This window comes from Myotis brandtii, unplaced genomic scaffold (assembly GCF_000412655.1).
Source record: "Myotis brandtii unplaced genomic scaffold, ASM41265v1 scaffold300, whole genome shotgun sequence".
NCBI classification, from domain to species: domain Eukaryota; kingdom Metazoa; phylum Chordata; class Mammalia; order Chiroptera; family Vespertilionidae; genus Myotis; species Myotis brandtii.
The window spans coordinates 512,802-532,561 of record NW_005361459.1 but is presented as its reverse complement, the minus strand read 5'-3'; the positions used below and the strand labels follow the sequence as shown (position 1 = coordinate 532,561).

Genomic DNA, 19,760 nt, shown 5'->3' with positions numbered 1-19,760 from the left:
GGTGTTTCTCTCTCATCGATGTTTCTAACTCTCTATCCCTCTCCCTTCCTCTCTGTAAAAAAATCATAAAATATATATTTTAAAGAACCCACAAAACTAGATAACACTTTCAAGTTACTTGAAGTTTTGTCCCTCTATTATTTAGAACTAGAGGCCCGGTGCACGAAATTCGTGCACTGGGCGGGGGGGGGCGTCCCCTCAGCCCGGCCTGCACCCTCTCGCAGTCCAAGAGCCCTTGGGGAATGTCCAAGTGATGGCTTAGGCCTACCCCCTGCCCGCCCCCCCGCCCCCCGGCTGGGGAGCAGGCCTAAGCCATCATTCAGACATCCCTAGTGCTGCTGCAGATAGTCAGTGCGTGTCAGCTCCTGCCTTGAGCGTCTGCCCCCTGGTGATCAGTGCACATCATAGCGACCAGTAGTTCCACCGTTCAGTCGATTTGCATATTCGCCTTTTATTATACAGCATGGGATCAGGCCAAAACTGGCCTGCAGGATCGGGCTGAAACCGGCTCTCTAGTATCCCCCGAGGGGTCCCGGATTGCAAGAGGGTGCAGGCCAGGCCAAGGGACCCCACCAGTGCATAATCTGGGCCGGGGAGGGACATGGGAGGTTGGCCAGTGGGGGGAGGAACTACGGGAGGGCTCCAGAGCGTTTCCAGCCCATCTCATTCAGCCCCGATAGGCCAGACCCCAGCAGCAAGCTAACCTACCAGTTGGAGTGTCTGCCCCCTAGTGGTCAGTGCACATTATAGTAACTGGTCGACCTGTCGACTGTCTGTCCCCTGGTGGTCAGTGCACATCATAGCAAGCGGTTGAGTGGCCTTAGCATATCATTACCATATTATGCTTTGATTGGTTGAACAGATGACTGGACACTTAGCATATTAGGCTTTTATTATATAGGATAGAAATATAATCTGTAACATAGTGTTAGAGTCACAGAGAAGAAATGGGCATAGAGAAAGGCTACAGGTATATTCTCTGAATCCACAGTCAGCAGTTTTGTCATCTCCCAACACTGAACTGTTTCCAGTCTATTTGCATTTATTTTGGAGCCCTTGCTTCTTAGGGAGTTCTTTAGGAATATATGTGTTCCAGGTCAGTGGGTCACAGTCATGGCTGTTTGGAGGTTTTATTTCTTTGAACAGCGTGAGTATTGGGCTTAAAAGTTTCCCGGTAAAATTCCTGTGCTGTTCTCTGGCCCTGCCCACCCATTGGTCTGTGCAGAGGAGCAGCTTCCTCACCTTTTTTAAAAAAAAAATGTTCTTATTGATTTTTTTTTAGAGAGAAGGGAAGGGAGAGGGATGGAGAGATAACAATGTCCATGAAAGAGAAACATCATCAATTGGCTGTCTCCTGCGTGCCCCCTACTGGGGATCCAACCTGCAACCCGGGCATGTGCCCTGACCAGGAATCGAACCATGACCTTTTGGTTCCTGGGTTGACACTCAACCACTGAGCCACACCGGCCAGGCTCCCCACCCTTTTTTTGAGGAGACTCCAGGCCCTGCTCTCAGACACTCATTTGAGCTGCATCTGTGTAGGTTTGTGAGGCTTCTGGTTCTCCCAGGAATCTAGGCCTTCCTTGAGGATGGCCATTGAAGGGGACAGCTGTGCATGTTGACAAACTAGAATAGCTGCGCTTCAGAAACTTTGCAGAGAGTGTAACCTCAGCCTACCACATGAGTATGTATCAGACTTGGAGAGAAAATCAAGCACAGATGACATATCAGTTTTATTTTGCATGCCAACTGCTCATGATAGATTGAGATTGCTAGCGAGCCCAGGGAGCTCAGGGAGCTGGAGAGAACACCTTGATCCATTAGCCACGTATGCCTGGGAGAAGGAAGATGGGTGGGAAGGGCTGCCTTGACCTGACATTCACCTCTGCACAGATCCTCCCTGAACTAAGCCAGACCAGAAGAGCACTCCCCCTGAACTACATCGTTTCAGCCTCACATAGAATCGTTTTACTGACTTGTGTTGTGATATCATGCCATTGGCTCTGTGAAAGTTGTTGCTATATTTACTGTAAAAATGAAGCTAAGGCTGTTTGTTTGTATTTTTTTTTCCATCAGATTACATAGTAAACTCTTTACAGTAGGAAGTTCTCTTTCCTTTCGGAACCATACAAAGAATGTGCTTACCCTTGAAAATTGCTGTGCCTTTGTCTCATAGGCACAGAATCATCTGCAGGCATCTGCAAACTTTGTTTCTGTAAAAAGCCAGTTAGTAACTATTTTAGGCTTTGCAAGTCTCTGTTACAACCACTCAGCTCTGCTATTGTACCACGAATGCAGCCATAAATAACATGTAAGTGATGAGGTGTGGCTGCATTCCAATAAAACTTTATTTGCAGAATAAGTGGTGGGACAGATGTGACCAGCAGGCTCTACTATTCCAGCTACCGATGTAAGCGAGTCTCTCTGTCCTTTGACTGCTAGGAAGCTTAGAAAGCTCAGAGTCTGATCTCGCATGTGCGTAGGCCTGATAGGCTGAGCTGTAAATCAAGCCTCTCTCCTAATTTCATCTAAACTTTCCTACTGTAATTTCTCCTTTGTCCCATTTCCTGTCTCTATAATATAAGTGTTATTTTATTACATGTATTTGTATGAGCAGTCTTAAATTTTTTTCTGAAATAAAGCAGGGAATAAATAGTTATTGTTTTCTTAGATTGGAATTACATATGAAACATCATGATAAATACCATTGCAATGAACAAAATTCCAAGCATCAACCAGTGGCCCACTGTCTGAGCTAATACAATATCTGGTATAGCAAAATTAAAATAAAGCAAAAGGACATAAATGATTAGTTGGAGTTCACTGAGATAGTATTTACGCAATATAAATAAGGGGCCAATGATTGAGAGACGGCAGAAGAGCTAAGCTTGGCAGGGGAGAATCAGAGAGAGGCCTTAAAGTTGTGATGGGCAGGCAGGATTGGGGAAGGATGTGGTGCTCGCTGGCCTGGGGCAGCCCATCTCTGTCGATCCTAGATCAGGACACTGATGGTGACGAGAAGTTAAGAGACAAGCTCCCAGTCAATAGGGCAGAGGACTGAATTTCCAGATCAGTGTGCTTGCTAGCATTTTATACACGAGTAATCCATGGGCTTAGTTAATGTTTAAGAATTTGTTTTGCTTAAAGGAAATTATTGATAATCTCTGTCACAGTGTTGAAGTATTTCTTGACTCTAAAGAGAAGTTTTAAACTTTTGGGCATTGATTGTTTGGAAAATACATTTTTAATGGTCCGGACTTTTTCTACTCCTTCACCATGTGGTTTTCATCTCACTAGGTGTGCTGGAAAGGCCTGCACTTCCTCAGAGAGAACTGGATGTCATTCCTTTTTTCAGTCTTGCAGGTGCTTGGCAATGTTTGCAGGGAAAGTAATGATTTTTGCAGATTCCCGTTTCTTGTGTAGCCTGTGGTGTGGGTGGACTCTGAGTTTTAAGAAATGCTGCTGACTTAGGAAAGTTTCTGCTTTATATGCAAGGCTGCTTGAGGATTTCTCATGCTTTGGAATTTTTCTAAGGTACATTCCAGTTAAATACACTCTACTTTAGACTTTTGTTTCCTTCAAGTCAACATAGGAGCATGTGGTTGCTGGCTAGGACATAAAGCAGAGATTATTGGCATCTTCCCCAAGAGCCTTTACATGGAAGCAGAGTGCACACTGGCGAGAGCCAGAGAGAACAAGGGAACTGAGAGGGTGTGTGCAGGCCTGCAGTCTGTTTCCTGCCTGCCTCTGAGGCCACCCGGAGACTCTGAAATAACTAAATGTACTTGGGCTACATCAGTAGCTTAATTGTACCCCTTTGCCTCTGAGCAACAACAACAAAAAAAGGTAGAAAATCTTAGCTGGGCAAGGGGCAGGGAACTACAGATCCAGGAAAGAGGAACTAATCACTTGATGGTTTATGAAAATAAAAGTCTTATCAAAGACTAAAGAGAGAGGCACGTTTCAATCGAGTCAGACATGGTTTGTGGTGGTGTGAATTCTTTTTCCAGCTCAGACCAAAACATTATGGACAGGGTAACACAGAATTGTTTAAGATGTGTCTTTCAACAGAGGCCAGTGGGAGATTATTGCTTTTTAATCTGATTTGATGCTGGATATAATAAGTCCTGTGGGAGAAAAATATTTTTTGAAACATGAATACTTTGTTTTTCTTCTCATTTGATCTATGTCTTCCCCTTCTCTACCATTAAACTACCCCCGCCCCCCCATTTGAAATAATGAGCACTGCTTTTTGTTGCCAGAGACTGTGCCCAGTTACTGTGGGCAAATGAACATCTTTTATTTATTTATTTATTTATTGCCTAATAACAATAAATAATTTTCTTGAGAACTTTTCTTAAAGCTTCATATTCTCCTAATAACCCTCCTTATACCCAGATAGCTTTGTATATAATCAAGGAGTGACCATAAGTTTCACAGGTGACTAAGTTACTGATTACTTTACAAAATTAGAAGCCAAGTCTTAACTGGTAAACAGACTCAGAAAACTCTCCAGTTTGCCTTGGGCGGGGCGATGTTCTCTCTCTCACATTGCACGCATAGCCTTAGACTCTCACTGAAACGACTGAGTAATATCTAATGTGCTGGGGTGAGGTGACTTTTTCCTCCTCACTATTGCATCTATTTCTATAATGTGATGTTTTTCTGAACTAATATTCCTTGGAACATATTTTATTCTACAGGGTTATTAAGCATCATAGCTGTGCTGTACATTTTTAAAAATCACCTGAACCAGACAGCTCTGTGTAGCAAGTTATCGAACTGTGGAATGAATAAAGTGAAGATTGCTGAGCTGTAGAATTAGTAGAATGGAGATTGCCACTGTCCAATATGCATGACTTCAACGGTCTTGTGCTTCACTTCCTCTGGGGAGGGAAGGTTTCACGAACGCATGCTTAGTTATGGTCGTCTATAGGTCTCTCTCTCTGCGCCCCACCCCTTTACCCCCCAACTTCAGATACCTGGGCCTTCCTAATGGCAGCAATAATCCTGTTCTTCTGGTGGGACCAACTCTACTGACGGTTTTTCCACCAAGGAAGTGAGTCACAATTTCCAAACACCTTTGACAAATTATTGTATATATTTTTAAAGAGCTTCAGAAGAATTTCAGTTGTATCCAGGTTCAGGCTGGGAAGTCAGAGCGATTGAGGTTTCACCCATGTTTGTATTCACTGGAAACACACTGCTAACCCTGCAGGCAAGCTGTGAAAAGCAAAGGAGTAAATGCATCAGCAAAAGTCCCGAAGCCCTTGACCTCCACCACCCCCTCTTCCTCTGCCACCCCCCTGAGGAGTCACAGCGCCTGGTGTAACCGCAGTGTTGAGTGACCACAGCTCCTGGTTGGGAGTTTAATCCCTAGGCAGGGACATGTCGCAGCTGGTCAAGGCAGTGCTGGTCACTCTCTGAGACTAGAGGGCTGAGTCATCCAGCAGGTAACCAAACATGCCACCGAGGACTAATGTTTCTGAAAGTTGTACCAGCCCTTCAAACAAAAATTATTGAACCTCTCTCTGTTCCTACTGAATATTAGCCAACCTTGGATTTATAGTAAGACTTTTCTTTGAGGGGAAAAAATGAACTGCCTGTATGTCTTTAAGGGCTTGTAAGGGTGTATCACCTTATCTGCATGTTAACAGTGGAGCGTCGAGGGCAAAGGAAGAGTAAGTGGCTCTGTGGCATCGTTGGGACCCATACACCCACTTTTCTTTTGTCCAGAAGTTAGGGCAAGGGAATGTATAAGTAAGCTGCTAAGTGCACATTTCTTTGGGTGTTTTGAATTCATTGAAGATAGTCCTATCTCAAAATCAGAAGGAAAAACAGCAAATATGTAGATATCTGGCATTTTAAAATTAGAGTATTTGGTGGAGGATATTATTAAAGCTGTGTGTGTCCCTAAGGATTAAGTTTCCCCCAAACTGGTGTGTGAGTGCTTCATTTGAAACAAAGCTGGTCCTCACACTATAAGGGGAAGCGGACAGATCTGGAAATCAGGAGATCCGAGCTGTAGTGTAGGCTCCACAGTGGACCGACTCTGTGTCTGACAAATTGCTTTATCTCTAAGCCTCTGCCTCCCACTCTGTAAAGTTGGGGCACGGGTTTTCAAATTTTGTACTATGGGGTCCCTTCCCTGAGCCATTTGTGGGGAGAAATGGGTAGAAAACAAAAACAAATGGATTCTATATGACCCTGTTTAATACTGCTGTAAAAATAACTAACAACAAAACCAAATGGAAAACCTCTGTCTCCTTGTACCTTCCAGTTTTAGAATTCTGTGACCTTTGAATTCTAAACTCAACCAGTAAGCCTCCTTCAGTGTTCAAGATTTCGTGGCTCTTGGAAGGGGGGCACGAAACCAGGGGTGCTTGCTCCCCAATGGTGTCCTTCTCACACCCACACGTTAGAGTTGTCGGACTTCCATCTTTGCTTTCTGTGAGGCTGCTGCGCTGTGTCTACCAGGGTGATCTGGGAAGAGATGGAGTGATAGGGGAGGATTAATGGTTAACAGCCTCTCTTTCCCCATGGTTCTAGACCTCATGTCAACAACTCCCTTCCCAACCCGTCTGGCTCGCTCAAGTCTCCTTTCTTACCATACTTTTGCTGGGTAGACTCACAGGTCTATTCCAGGAATCCTATTGCACTCTACAGAATTTTCTGTTCTCACCTAGAAAAACAGGATGAGACATAAAGCTAAAAGCTGTGCTGCTTAGAACAGGGGGTTGAGGAGAAGTAAGAGAACAATATTGGACTGATTTTATTTTGTTTTATTTTTTCACTCTTGATACAAAATAAAAGAGAGAGGAAATAAATCAGTTACCTGAAACCAAGTAAGGATACCAGGCTTCTTCAAAACGTATATGGGGGGAAGTAAAATCATTATTGGTTTGCCAAGTCTTATGTTAGATGTTAGCAAAAAACATGATCTGGGCTGAGAGGACAGAGAAGCATAACTCAGATGATGCAGAGCCATACTATCACTCATGTAGTTAGCCACTATGTTACTGTGTCATGCCAGATAAACTCTACTGCAGATAGTTTATTTTGTTTATTGGTGACTCTTGTGGAAATACAAGACTTCTTTCTCCCTCACTCATTTGCTTGGCAAACATTTGAGGGCTTACTGGGTGCCAGGGGAACGACAATTGGTTACCTTGAGTACTTACCGGGCATTGCCAGATGCCTTGCACACATAGACACCCACTTTCCTGCCTCCAGGACACTCAGGTTAGTGAGTAAAGATGCAGGCACAGGCCCTGGTTAGAGAAAGAGTGCTGGAAAGTGACCTCTGAGTCATGATTTTTGTAGGAAAGTAGGTGTTTGCTGTTTGCAGTGGGTGCTCAGAGGCCAAAGGAGCCCAGTGTGTTTTGGGTGCTGTGGATGGTTAGAGACTGATGGAACCTGGTGCATTCTGGGTACTGTGGTGATTAGGTGCCGGTGGAATAGCTGAAATCACCTAGAGAAGAAATTGAGTGGAGATAGGAGATCCAGTTGAGGGAGAGGGGAGGGAATAGCCTGACTGGTCAGTGGAAAGTACGAATAGGCTGGTAACCAGGGAGCTAAGGAGGGTGCCTGATGAGAGAGTCACATGATGCAAGACAAGGATTGAGAAATGTCCATGGGATGAAGCAACCATTGCCTAGTAGGTCAGAGGCAACTGGAGCAAACACAACTTTAATTCAGTTTAGTGATTAATGTAATCTAAATTATTTCAAGCTAAGGTTTTAATTCATGTATTCCCCAGAAGAGTACTGTCTTGTTATTATATCAAATGTTTTAGAAAGAAAATAAATTTCTTATTGTGATAAAATAAAATTTACCATTTCTACAACTTTTAAGTGTATGGTTCAATGGCTTAAGTACATTCACTTTTTTGTGTGCAAGAAAATCATGTTTTTAACAATGGTCAATGTTCATCGTAATCGGGTAGAAAAAAAATTGAATTGGAAGCCAAATCAGTAATGACTTTTTCCCCCTAAGTCACCTGAAACTAAGTTAGCATGGCTCAGTAACTGGAAATTCACAACTACAGCTGAGTTAGAGATGCCTGTTTGTTCTCCACATGATGTCAAGGGAACAACAATTGGGTGCCAGGGGAACAACACTGAAGGCAGGCCATGTGAGCCCATGTGCACGATCACAGTCAGCCATTGACCAGATCCGCGGAAGGATCCCAGCGCTGGACGCAAGCCAAGCCCCACCACTCGCGCGCGCACTGTGATCTTGGATAAGGTACTTAACGCTAAACCACTTTTCTCACCGATGAAAGATTGTGCGCAGGGTCGAGAGCGTGAATGTCATCGCCATCAGTAAACCGTGAATATCTAGAGAAATGGTGGGCAAGTGTGTTTGTGGGCTGCTTCTGTCAACGTGCAGCCCGGGCTGGGCTAACCCTTCCTCTGGCAGCCGGCCCTCTCAGGTGAGGGCCTCTCCGTGGTCGCAGCAAGCTTGGAAAACATCACTGAAGAGGAACTCTGAATTGGGGCTGGCTACTAGCTTATGGTCACATTGGAGAACCACTGTGGTTGGGGGGCAGGGGCCATGAGGCTAAGAGCTTGCTTCATGATCAACTCTCTAGTGGCCAGCTTGATAAAGTTCCTCTCCCTTAACATCCGTTCAGAGCTCCATGGACTGCACTTTAAAAGTCCGAACCATGTCAGGGCCGGGAAAAGGTAGTAGACCAATGGAAAAACTCTCTGGACAAATCATACACAGGAACCTTGGCTCTCATGGACAGCAACACCCGAGTATTCTCACACCCAGAATACTCCGTTAATCTCTGAGAAAAGATACTGAAGAAATAGAACACTGGTAGCCATTGTCAAGATTTATCTTACACATGTTCACAAAAGCTCTCCCTTTCCCTTCCCGATATTACCAATTCTGCTTTGTAAAACATGCCTCTACACACTTTCTCTGTATTTTTAAACATGAATTCACACAGCCTGCTTGGCGTCCCCTCCTGCAGCTGCTGACCTGCTCTGTCCTCTCTGTGGTTGTGTTCTGCTGTGAATCGTTTGCCTTCCTTCATGTAAGGATGATGGCAGTTTATTTGTGATATGATCTGTGTGCTCCCAGGATAGGTACCTGTGTGAGGAGTGTTGCTTTGAAATAGCACAGGGTTTGTTTTCTGTTGTGTTTCCGAATGAGTCTCCTAGAGGAAAAGCTGTTCAGGCACCACCTTCCAATTGCTGGTCCAAGGACATGTAAGACCTACAAATATTGGTTGGCTGGTTTCGATGACTCTGCTGGAGAAGCCCTCCCTGTGTGAACAAGCCCTCCCAATTCAGATCGGCCTTTAGGGCCCATGTGCCCGAGGCTGAGCAGTGATGCCCTGTTAGGCTCTTTCTGGGTTGTGCGGACCCACCCATCTCTTCTCTCTGGAGTCAACTCCATGGCTGGCAGGCAGACTCTCCCTTTGCCATGTTTACAGCTCCCATTGGCCGAGACCCTGGGTGCCTTTCTGGTGATAGTCTGTGAAGTCGGACTCACAGACCCTCTAGGTGTCTTTAAAACTGTGACCTCTACCCTGATAGAAGCCAGCCTAGGGAGTCTGAGGAGCCAGGAAAGGGTTACACTGGGTCAGGATGCTCTGCTGTCTGCGCGGCATTCCCCGTGACCAAGTAGGACAGCTCATGGGCCCAGGAGTGGCGTCCCCTCTGAGCCTTCTGCATGGAACACAGAGACCAGAAAATCATGGGTCTCTCATTGAGGGCTCTGCATTCCCTTCGTTTCCCACTCTGTGGGCCTTCGATGATTCTTGTGGGAAAGAGTGCCTGTGTGCAGCCTGAGTTCGTTCTGTCCACTCCTTTGAAATCTGAAAGGTGCTGCATCCCTTCAACCGGTGCCTTTGGGAAGCACCTCTGCCTGATATTTGTTGGGGGTCAGGTCTGGGCAAGGGCTCAGAACTCCCTCCAGACCACAGGCAGGGGAGGAACTAAGGACCAGTTCCTTCCAGCCTAGCTCCCCAGCCATATCAGTCTTACAGAAGAGAGAAATTTTGCTAGTTCCAGTGTGACTTGGGATTCATGACTGTTTCTTCCCTGGCATCTATTTAATTTGCCAAACTGGCATTGCTGTGTAAGGCCCTGGGCTCAAAATGCAGAGGCTACAAGGGGCTCCTGAGATGAAGGAGAACATGGGAGCAGATATGACTTATCCATGTTGATACATATTCTTGGCTTCTTTGTGTTTGGGCGGGAGCATGTGACTGTTCTTACTATACGGGAGGTGCTTGCTGGGAGGCCCCTGGCCCTTCATCCCTAGTCGTTTGCTCTCTATTTAGCTGGCCTTAATGTAGAGCCTGAAGCATGATTTTGTCTGCTATCCCATATATCACTTCCATGCATGCATAGATAGATAGAAAGATAGATAGATAGGTGGGTAGACTCAGTTCTTTCCTGTTGGAAAGAATCAGACAGTCTGATATGCAGCGTTAGGCAGAGAATAGCTGAGGTGATCCTTGCGCTGAGAGCTCCCTTCCTGTGCCCTCCAGCATGTGCACAGCATGAGCATGTAGTAAGGAGTAAAACAGAGAGACTGAAAAGGTCATGATGATAGTTGTTTGATAACAGTAATAGCTAGTTATTGAGCATTTTCTAAGTTCAGGTACTGGGCTAGGCTACTTACAAACACATATTTTAAAACTTTTGTATTGACTATATACAGCAGATCCTACTAATAGCCTCATTTTACAGATAAGGAAACTGAGACCCCTAATCTCTGGAACGTATCTACTTCACTATCAGGGCCTTTATGCAAGAGCTAACATTTATTAGACTTTTACAGTATACTTTGATGCTGTGCCGAGTACAATATAGGTATTTCATTCAATCCACCCCAGAATCCTGTGATCTGGGTACTATTATTGTCCCCATTTCACAATGGAAACCTGAGTGTAGGTGAAGTAACTCACCCAGGTCACATACCAAGAGCTAGATGAGACGGAGTTGGACCACAGGTCTCTGTGGCTCTAGGGCTCATGCTTCTTAACTGCTGAGTTAGTCCAAACAGCCCTCTTCTCCTTTGACTTAAATATGTTGTTATAATATTATTTAAATGTGTGCAAACATCCCATAAAGAGTTTGGATTAGTTCTTTAAGTAAGTCTAAGACCAAATGTTAATATCCAATTTCAAAATGAATACAATCCAAATTAATGGTGGTCCGTGGATGTGATGGATGGTGGTTGTCTCCTGGAATGGAGTCACCCTTGCTGGTTAAATAGCAGGAAGGCGTAGCTTCACATTGAGTTTCATATTTTATCTGTTTTGGCATTTGGACTTGAAAAATTCCAGCGCATACAATGCCTCGTTTCACAGATTTTGCTGTCTAAAATAGCGTTAACAATTTGAAGGCTTTGCCAGCATGGAATACTCAACCTCCATATTTTCCCACTGCTCACGAGCACGCTTCCATCACTCACGTTGATGGGTGCCTCCTGACAGCTCTCCTAACCTGCCCGCTTCTCCTGAAGAGAAAGCTTGATTTGTGGCATTATTAAAAGATTAATTAAATAGGTATTTAATCCACTGATGGCTGGAAATGAGACAAGGAACCTACATTATTGCTTGTTTCCTAGTGCTCTTCTGCTAGTGAGCTGGTCTTACAGAAACCACAGGCACACGCTTGTGCACTCAGCCTGACACCAGGCTCAATCACTGTACAATGTGGTACCTCAGTTCTCCTGCTTCTTTCAAACCACCATATGTGTGGCCTTTCACAGTGACCTTTGGTCTTTGCAAGTGCAAATCTAGATGTGGCGTGGACTCAGAAATCTAGGTTATAGCGGCTGATCCAGACCACCCAAGTTACACTTACATTAATGTAGACTAAGATTTTCATTGACCTGAGAACATAAAGTTTGAAAATTCTCATGGACTGCCAAGAATGCATCCACAGATGCACAGTCTTCCCAGCCTGCTTCAGGAACCAGTATTCCAGAGTCTAGCCCCCTGGTGACCCACTGTCCCTGTCCTCATTCCTGCCACTGCACCGCTGGGTGGGTGACTGGGCGCATGCCTGCTCCCTGTTCCCCTGTCCCTTCCATGATTCAGCTTCCACTTGGCCACTGGCCTTGTACTCCAACATCCTGAGGGCGAGGTGCCTTCCTAACAGCCCCTCTTCCCAAGGAGCTCAGCCCGCCTGGTGTGACCTCTGCCCAGGGAGTCACCACACAGAGGCTGTGCAGAGATGCAGCAGAGAAGGGGCTGGGAAGCTTCCCCAGGGCTCAGGCCACAGAGGGACATGAGCGCCCGATGACATGTTTGGAGTGGAGAGCTATCGCTGGCTTTTTGAGAGAGAAAGTTTGGGGGAGATAACTGCGCGTCACGCCCTTCTTGTCCTTTGGGCTGCCATGAAGCAGTAATAGTTTGTGCCATTAAACAAACTTGAACCAGTAGTTTCCTCTTTGATGAAGAAGGCACCCCTGAAAAAAATTAAGTGGAGAACAAGACTTCCATATCTGTATCTCCCATAAATGAAATGCACCCAGATCACTCCGCTTCTTGGCGGTTTTATCACTGAAAAGATGGTCTTCTTCGCAGCCATCTTTCAGTTTCCTCGTTTCACGTGGGCTTCTTGCGTCTGATGCAACACCGCAGACCCACCACGTAGAAGGGTTGTTGTCAGAAGTTTCATGTGAGCTTGGGGTTGTCCGGAGAATCGGGTTACTCTAGGAGACATGAGTCTTGTTCTTCCAAAGGATTTAATTGAATTACAGAATGTGCCACCCTGGGAGGCCCACGCTGGAGTCCTGGGATCTCACAGTGCCCAAACCCTGTTTTCCCTTTGTAATCATTACCCCAAAACACAGTGGTGTTCTCTGACCTGTGGCTGGATCGGATTTTCCATTTCCTTTGTGGGGTCACTGTAGGTTCTTATTTCATGTTCTCTTCGGGGAATAATTGCTCTCTTTTGCTGTTTTTCCAAGCTCTCCTTTTTGGCATGTTTGCTGTGTACCTTGTGACAGTGGAAGCGAATGTTTGCACAGTTGGCTTTTCGTTCCATCACTGCTGCTCTGGCGTCTGCGGGGAGGAGGGGGGAGAGTGTGCAGAGCGAGGGCTCTGCTGCCTTCAGCAGGCTGGAAGATATCCCTTTGGTTCCCATCACACGCCCCCTCTCGTTTTTTAAATATTTTTTATTGATTTCAGAGAGGAAGGGAGAGGGAGAGAGGATATAGAAACATCAATGATGAGAGAGAATCATTGATGGGATGCCTCCTGCATGCCCCCTACTGGGGATTGAGCCCGAAACCCAGGCATGTGCCCTGACTGGGAATCAAACCTCGACCTCCTGGTTCATAGGTCAACGCTCAACCACTGAGCCACGCCGGTCAGACTCCCATCCCCTTTTTAAAAGGGATGGTAAGGCAACTTGGAATGAAAGAACAATGGAAAACCTTGGGATAATTACCTTCCAAAAAGTTATGAAGACCTCTGATCTCTTCAGTTGAAAATTATTAGGAACAGTTTATAAACACGAACCTGAAGAATTTGGGCAAAGGAGCAGGAACAATGGTTGTTACATGTCTAAGTTATGAATGAAACAAATGAAACCAAGTGGGGAAATGCATGGTTTTGTTATTTCCCCAATTCTCTCTCACACATACCTTACGAGACAAGGGAAATCAATGGTGGTAAACTATTGTAAAGAGGTTTAGAGCAGAGTTCGGCACGAGAACTCGCTGCAGTGATGGGAATGGTGTCTGCACCATGCAGCCCTCTAGCTGCCGGGCACATGTGGCTACTGAGCATTTGAGATGTGGCTACTGTGACGGAGGGACTGAATCTAACTTTAGTTCATTTTAATTAAATTTGAGTAACCACAAGTAGCCCATGGCCACTCTCAGTCAGCTGTGCTGGAAATGTGGAATTAAATCATCTCTATGTGATCTGTGTCACTACCTCTGACCTTCCCACCAAGTTCTAGATTCAGATATCCAGCTCCCTTGTTGAGATTGTACTTGGATGTCCAATACGTCTTTCAAATGCAGTGTGGCCAAACAGAACCCTCATTCCAGTCTTTCCAATCTCAATAAATAGACCCACCACCCATGTAATTGCTCAAGCCGGGAACATTTGTGTCACCCTTTATTCTTCAAGTCCTCTCAGCTCTTTCTCCAAATTATATCCTGAATTCCTCACTTTCTCTCCACCTCCACTGCGGCAAAGCCACCTCGTTTCTTGCCTGGAAAACCATAGCACTTCCTGGTGGATCTTCCTGCTTCCCACTCAGACCTCTACAGCTAATTCTTCACTTACAACTAGGCTGATATGTATATACTCACCAACGTCAAACCCTCTGATAGACAACAGTAGCTTCCCTATGACTCTGCTCATGTGACATCTGCAGAGCTTCCTCACACCACCCATATACTCATCACCCAAATAATTCCTCTAGAGTCATCCACTTTTTTTCAAGCATCTACCACTCCCTGAAAATATATTTATTTATTTGCATCTCCATTCATACCTCCTAGTTGCTCTAGAGTGAACTCCACCAAAGTAGGAACTTATTATTCTTGTTTTCCACTGTATCTTCAGTACATAGATTTGTACCTGGACAGAATGAATGTCTATATATGAGTTGGCTGAATGAATGAATTTATGGAACATGATGAAAACCTATGTATGCAGTACTATAACAGAATAGATATAATTGTAAAATATTACAGCTGGATGAACTAGAGTTCTCTTAGTTCAGTTTCCACATATTAAACATGAGGAAAAAGGACAATTGATATTGTCACATATATGAATAGTAGAGATAATTTGCTAAAATTTCTCATGAAAGCCTCCTGAACTAGACAGATTTGGACTGGATGCCAAAAAAATTGGTTGTATTCTAAACTGATCCCTCAGTCGTATCCTGCAACTATTGATTGATAAATTCATAGCAGCCAGAATAAGTTCTCAGTGACTTGGTGAGGACATATGTGTGCAAATTTTTTAACAAGCACAAAATGGGGGATGGTCCATAATGAATGATAACATGGGGTCACCATCTTCCTTTTCCTACCTTACCACTATTAGTCAACTCTCCCTGAGTCTTGGCTTTTGTCTTTGCCATAATCCCATGAGAGGGGCTGCAGCTGCTCCTCCATCCTCCGTATGGAGCATAGTGCCTGCCCCCAGTAGATACTCAGTAGGAACTTCTGAGGAATGAGTAATCATCACTACAAGATGGGAAAACTCTTGTCAGGGGGTACTGGGTAAGTTTAAGAAACTTTCCATCATTGTGAAGAGTCAGGGTATCATTTATCTACATTCCATTGATGCAGTTCATTTGCTGAGTGGAACCGGCATCAGCAGTGAACACGCTGGATAATTTGTGTTGGTGTGCAGGGCTTTCAGGCAGCACTCCCAATTCAGGTTAGAGTCCTTGGCACAAATTCTGTCAAGCTGACAAGACCTGAAACTAATGTTTAGAAAATTTAAAGAGACAAGTTCTAAATACTCTACATCCTTCACTTGGGGTTCAGTTGTACATAACAGACAGGAATGCCAAGGATCCAGCATGGGGTAGATGCCAGCTCCCAGTTTTCATCTAGCTCTTGGCATAGGAGACGGACTGAGGTGGCCACAGGTGACACATCTCAGCCAGGTTACTCCTTACAGTGGTTCTCAACCTTCTGGCCCTTTAAATACAGTTCCTCATGTTGTGACCCAACCATAAAATTATTTTTGTTGCTACTTCATAACTGTAATGTTGCTACTGTTATGAATCGTAATGTAAATATCTGATATGCAGGATGGTCTTAGGCGACCCCCGTGAAAGGGTCATTCAACCACCAAAGGAGTCGAGACCCACAGGTTGAGAACCGCTGCCTTAGAACATAATTAAGCCTCGGACAAGCACCAAGGGTACCCAGACCTCTGGGCCCCTCGGAGCATGGGGTTTACTTCAGGCTCTGAGGACTTCTTATGGGAGAGCCTGTGGACTAAGGTGATTGCAGACGTGAATGGAATGCTTGGCCTGTGCACTGCCTCACACTAGAACTTGATGAGGTTTGAGCAGGGAGGAAAGAGGGGTGGGGCAGGGGGCGGGGTTCAGGATGTGCTTAGCGCGCTCTGCATTCTTTTTTTTTTCTGCACTTCCTTTTATTATCATCATAGCCTTTGCATCAGAATACATAGCAATGATAATTTTACATTACTCTGCCAAGAAAAAAAATTAAAACTCAAGTTATCTGAAGCCTGGACACACTTCCATGATTAGCTGGATGTCTCAAAGTTGGTGACTTCGTCCTGCTGTCAGCAGATCCAGGCCCCAGAAAGACGGGACAGGTTACAATCGTTTCTGAAAAGTATGCTACAAAATGGATGGCCTATTCTAAGCCAGGTTACAAAGTAAGGATGGGGGTAAGGGAGGGACATTTTTTTTCAGAAATAGAATTTCTAAAGAATCCCAGTCCATCATTTTTCCCCAAAATGGTTGGAGGAGGGATAAAATCTCAACATGAGCTTCAAAGCACTCTGTGCCAAAGGGACAGAGTTGCCTTGCTGAGGAGGGCTGCTAAGGAGGGGCATGGCCAGGTGGATCACCCTTTCCTGGGCGAGGGACACGGAAAGCTTGTCCCCCCGCCCTGAGGTGGGAAGGTGGGCTGAAGCCTGGCTGGCACTGAATTCTCTAAGAGGTTTCTTCTAGAAACAGACAACTCAGACGCTTCCTTTCACTTCAGCAAAGAAGTTATTTTTTAAAGCACTTGGGAAGTTACCCTCCAGCCTTGGGGGGGAGGCTCAGAGAAGAGAGTCATCAGTACAGCTGCCTTTCAGGCTGTAGCGGAATTCCTGAAGGTTGAAGACCCCGTAGAAGTGGACAAAGGCTGCTGCCACCACCAGGACGTGAAAAATCTGATGTGACTGGAACCATATGTCAAACTTTCCAGGACAGAAGCGCTCAGGAATTCGAGCAGCAAAGAGGCCAGCCCCGGTGATGTACATCACGGCCATGAGGAAGAACCAGCCCATCTGGCCCACGGTGGTGGCCTTGACAAAGCCCTCGGAGATCGTAAAGTGCATGGTAGGCACAACGCCGCTCAAGCCCAGGCCCAGGAACACCCCTGCTCTTGTCTGCCGGTGTTGAGGCATGGCAAACCGGTCCCACTGTGCCACAATGATGGCGGAAATGCCCAGGACACAGATGATGGAGAGGTAGATGAGCCGTGACTGTGGGGAGCAGTAGAAGGAGTAATAGAGCCAGGGGACAAAGCTCCCCATAATCAGTATGGCAATCCCTGAGTAATCCAGTTTGGAAAAAGTCTGAGAGACTTTCTCTGAGTGACAGTAGACAGTGTGAAAGAGCCAGGAGAAGCTGAGGCAGAGCACCGTGCTCAGGAAGAACATCCCAAACACCACCTTCTCCTGCAGGGGGGCCATGAAGTACATGTTTGGCCTCAGCAGGGTCAAGATTCCCAGAAACAGAAACAGCACAAATCCAAGCAGATGGGTCCAGATATTGCCAGTCTCTGTGTGGATGCGGAAGATGCTCCTGAAACAGGCCCGGAAGGAGGGCATGGGGGGCCTGTGGCCGTCAAGCAGGTAATCGTTGTCCTTCAGCCAGTCAGGGAGCACACTGTATGGGATGACCCTCCAGCGGCCCTCCCAGACCTTATACACAAACTCCTCCATCTTCTCCATGGCACGGTATGCTTGCAGGGGAAGTGTCAGGACCCTCATCTCCTCTTCCCGCTCTTCCTCCTTCTCCTCCTCCTCCCTTTCTTCTTCTTCCTCCTCCTCCTCCTGGGGCACTGGGCTGGCTTGCTCTGCTTCAGCTTTGGCTGGGACAGCGATTCCCGGTTTGCCCTTCTCTTCTAGCAGGGGTCCCAGTTTGGCCAGCTCCACCGTGTCAGTCTCCCTGTTACTGGCAGGAGCCCCGCTGCCCTGTGCCACCACCGGTCCTTTGTGAGAAGGCATCTAGCTGGTACCTCAACACCTGCAGCTTCAGCTTGGGGAGGGGCTGGGTGTCTCCGCCCCAGGGGGCAGAGATCTCCCTGTGACGGCAGACACAGGGGCGTTGGGCTCAGCTGGGGCTGCGAACCCCGTGCGACATCCCTCAGCGCTGCAGGCGGCCTGCCCCCCAGCGACCCGATCTTTATGCGCCTCAGGCCGGAAGAGGGCCCAGCGCTGACGCCACCTCCGCTTCCCGCGTGGGAAGGGGGCCCAGCGCTGACGTCACCTCCATGCAGTGGCTCCCGGCCCCTGTCTCTGCATTCTTATGCAGGGGGCCCTTTAAAAGTCGTACAAGTGAGTTCTGTAATTGGAGGCCAATGCCTTGAGAGTTTTGGCTGTGTGAGTTTTCTCGGCAATCCTGCATTTCTTCCTCAGCGACATTGGATACGAGGTTTAGTTTAGGCCGCGGAGATGTGAAAAAAAGCCCTTCCCTTATGCCTGACCTGGGCGCACAGCTGGTGGCTGCTCCAGATGAACCGCCGGACAGATGGTGGCAGCTGCCCTGGTCATGCCGTGGCAGGTCTGCTCGTTTCCTTCCAAGCTGGGTCTTTTCTGAAATGCAGAATTCTGTCACTTCCACTCTCTCCCTCCCTCCCTCCCTCCCTCCCTTCCAGTCTCTCTAAAAATCAATGGAGTCGGTCCGGTGTGGCCCAGCAGTTGAGCATTGACCCAGGAACCAAGAGGTCACCAGTTCAATTCCCTGTCGATCCTCAGTAGGGGGGGTCTCTCCATGTTTTTATCTCTATCCCTCTCCCTTCCTCTCTAAAAAAAAAAAAAAAATTAAAAGAATTTAAAAAATCAGTGGAAATAATAACCTTGGGTGAGGATTAACAAACAAATCAGACCTAACTCGTTGGCAGCTGGAGCAGGGGGAGGCCCCCCAGTGCCAGTCTGGGCCCCAGTTCCCCCACCTAGTGAAGTGGTGATTGCTGTCCCAGCCCAGGGAGCCCCCCGAGGGGCAAGGCCTGGACGGGAAGACCAGACAGACCCCCGGAGACCCTGGCAGCAGGAGCCCCTGCCGGCTGCTGAGCCCTGGGTGCCCCTGTTCCCCTGAGGACTGCCCTCCCCGAGCGCTCTGAGCAGGTGGGGCTGGGCTGGAGCTCAGCTCCCGGAGCTGAAATACCAGCTCTGGCTCCGTTTTCTGTGCAAAAACAACTGGGGGCGTTTCCTGCCCCCTCCTCCCCTGGCCCGGCTCTGTCCCCAGGCCCCAGCCCAGCCGCCCTCCCCCCGCTTGGCTCCCACCCGGTGGGTGGGGGCGGAGGGCGAGTCTGCAGCTGTGAGCATTCCTGACCTGCGGTTCAGGGGAGAGAACCCAGCTGCTTGCCGGGCAAACAATGGAGCCTGCTCCCCACTCCCCACCCCCCTGCACTGCCCTGGGGCCTGGCGCTGGTTCTGCCGGAATTTCCAGAAAGTGCAGCTTCTCCAGTTGATCTTCACTTTTCTGACTCATTGGAAAAAATAAAAACATGAAACAACTCAGGACAGGCCAAATTCCCCGGACCCCGCACCCCACAGGCCGGCGGCACCCCTGTGCCCGGCACGGAGGCTGTATTTGCTGCTCCTGCGAGACCAGGGACCCTTCCAGGAGCCCCAGCGCTGGGGGTGTGGTGTGGATGGTGCGGGGGCGTCCGAGATGAATCATATAACATGACGTTTATCATGTTGACCGTTTCAAGTGCACAGTTCAGTGGTTGTTAAATACATTCCCATCGTTGTGCAACCATCACCACCATCGTCTCCAGAACTTTCTCATCTTCCCAAACTGAACCGGCACCATTAATCAATCATCCACTCC

General features: G+C 47.0%; 2 protein-coding genes and 1 long non-coding RNA gene across 4 annotated transcripts in view; 2 read left to right on the top strand and 1 right to left on the bottom strand.

Annotated features, from left to right (window-relative positions):
* Positions 1 to 19,760, top strand: part of SLC22A23 (solute carrier family 22, member 23) — a gene marked incomplete at its 5' end in the record, with an annotated part of 211,668 nt that overhangs the window by 47,097 nt on the left and 144,811 nt on the right. The gene's annotated exons all lie outside the window — the stretch shown is intronic.
* LOC106726668 overlaps positions 1 to 19,760 on the top strand; it is a 76,988-nt gene that overhangs the window by 1,200 nt on the left and 56,028 nt on the right. The gene's annotated exons all lie outside the window — the stretch shown is intronic.
* Positions 187 to 18,177, bottom strand: LOC102253390 (adiponectin receptor protein 1-like). Of its 2 annotated transcripts, XR_001362734.1 has the most exons (4): positions 17,744 to 17,982; positions 16,559 to 17,695; positions 2,737 to 2,746; positions 187 to 197 (listed from the first exon to the last, which is right to left on the bottom strand). XR_001362734.1 is itself a non-coding variant. In XM_014542392.1 (1 exon), exon 1 carries the CDS (start codon positions 17,927 to 17,929, stop codon positions 16,754 to 16,756), a length of 1,176 nt encoding a protein of 391 aa, XP_014397878.1. In that variant the 5' UTR covers positions 17,930 to 18,177; the 3' UTR covers positions 16,559 to 16,753. The 2 variants fall into 2 exon arrangements, 1 of the variants encoding a protein (XP_014397878.1); XM_014542392.1 differs by lacking the exons at positions 187 to 197; positions 2,737 to 2,746 and having other exon boundaries at positions 16,559 to 18,177.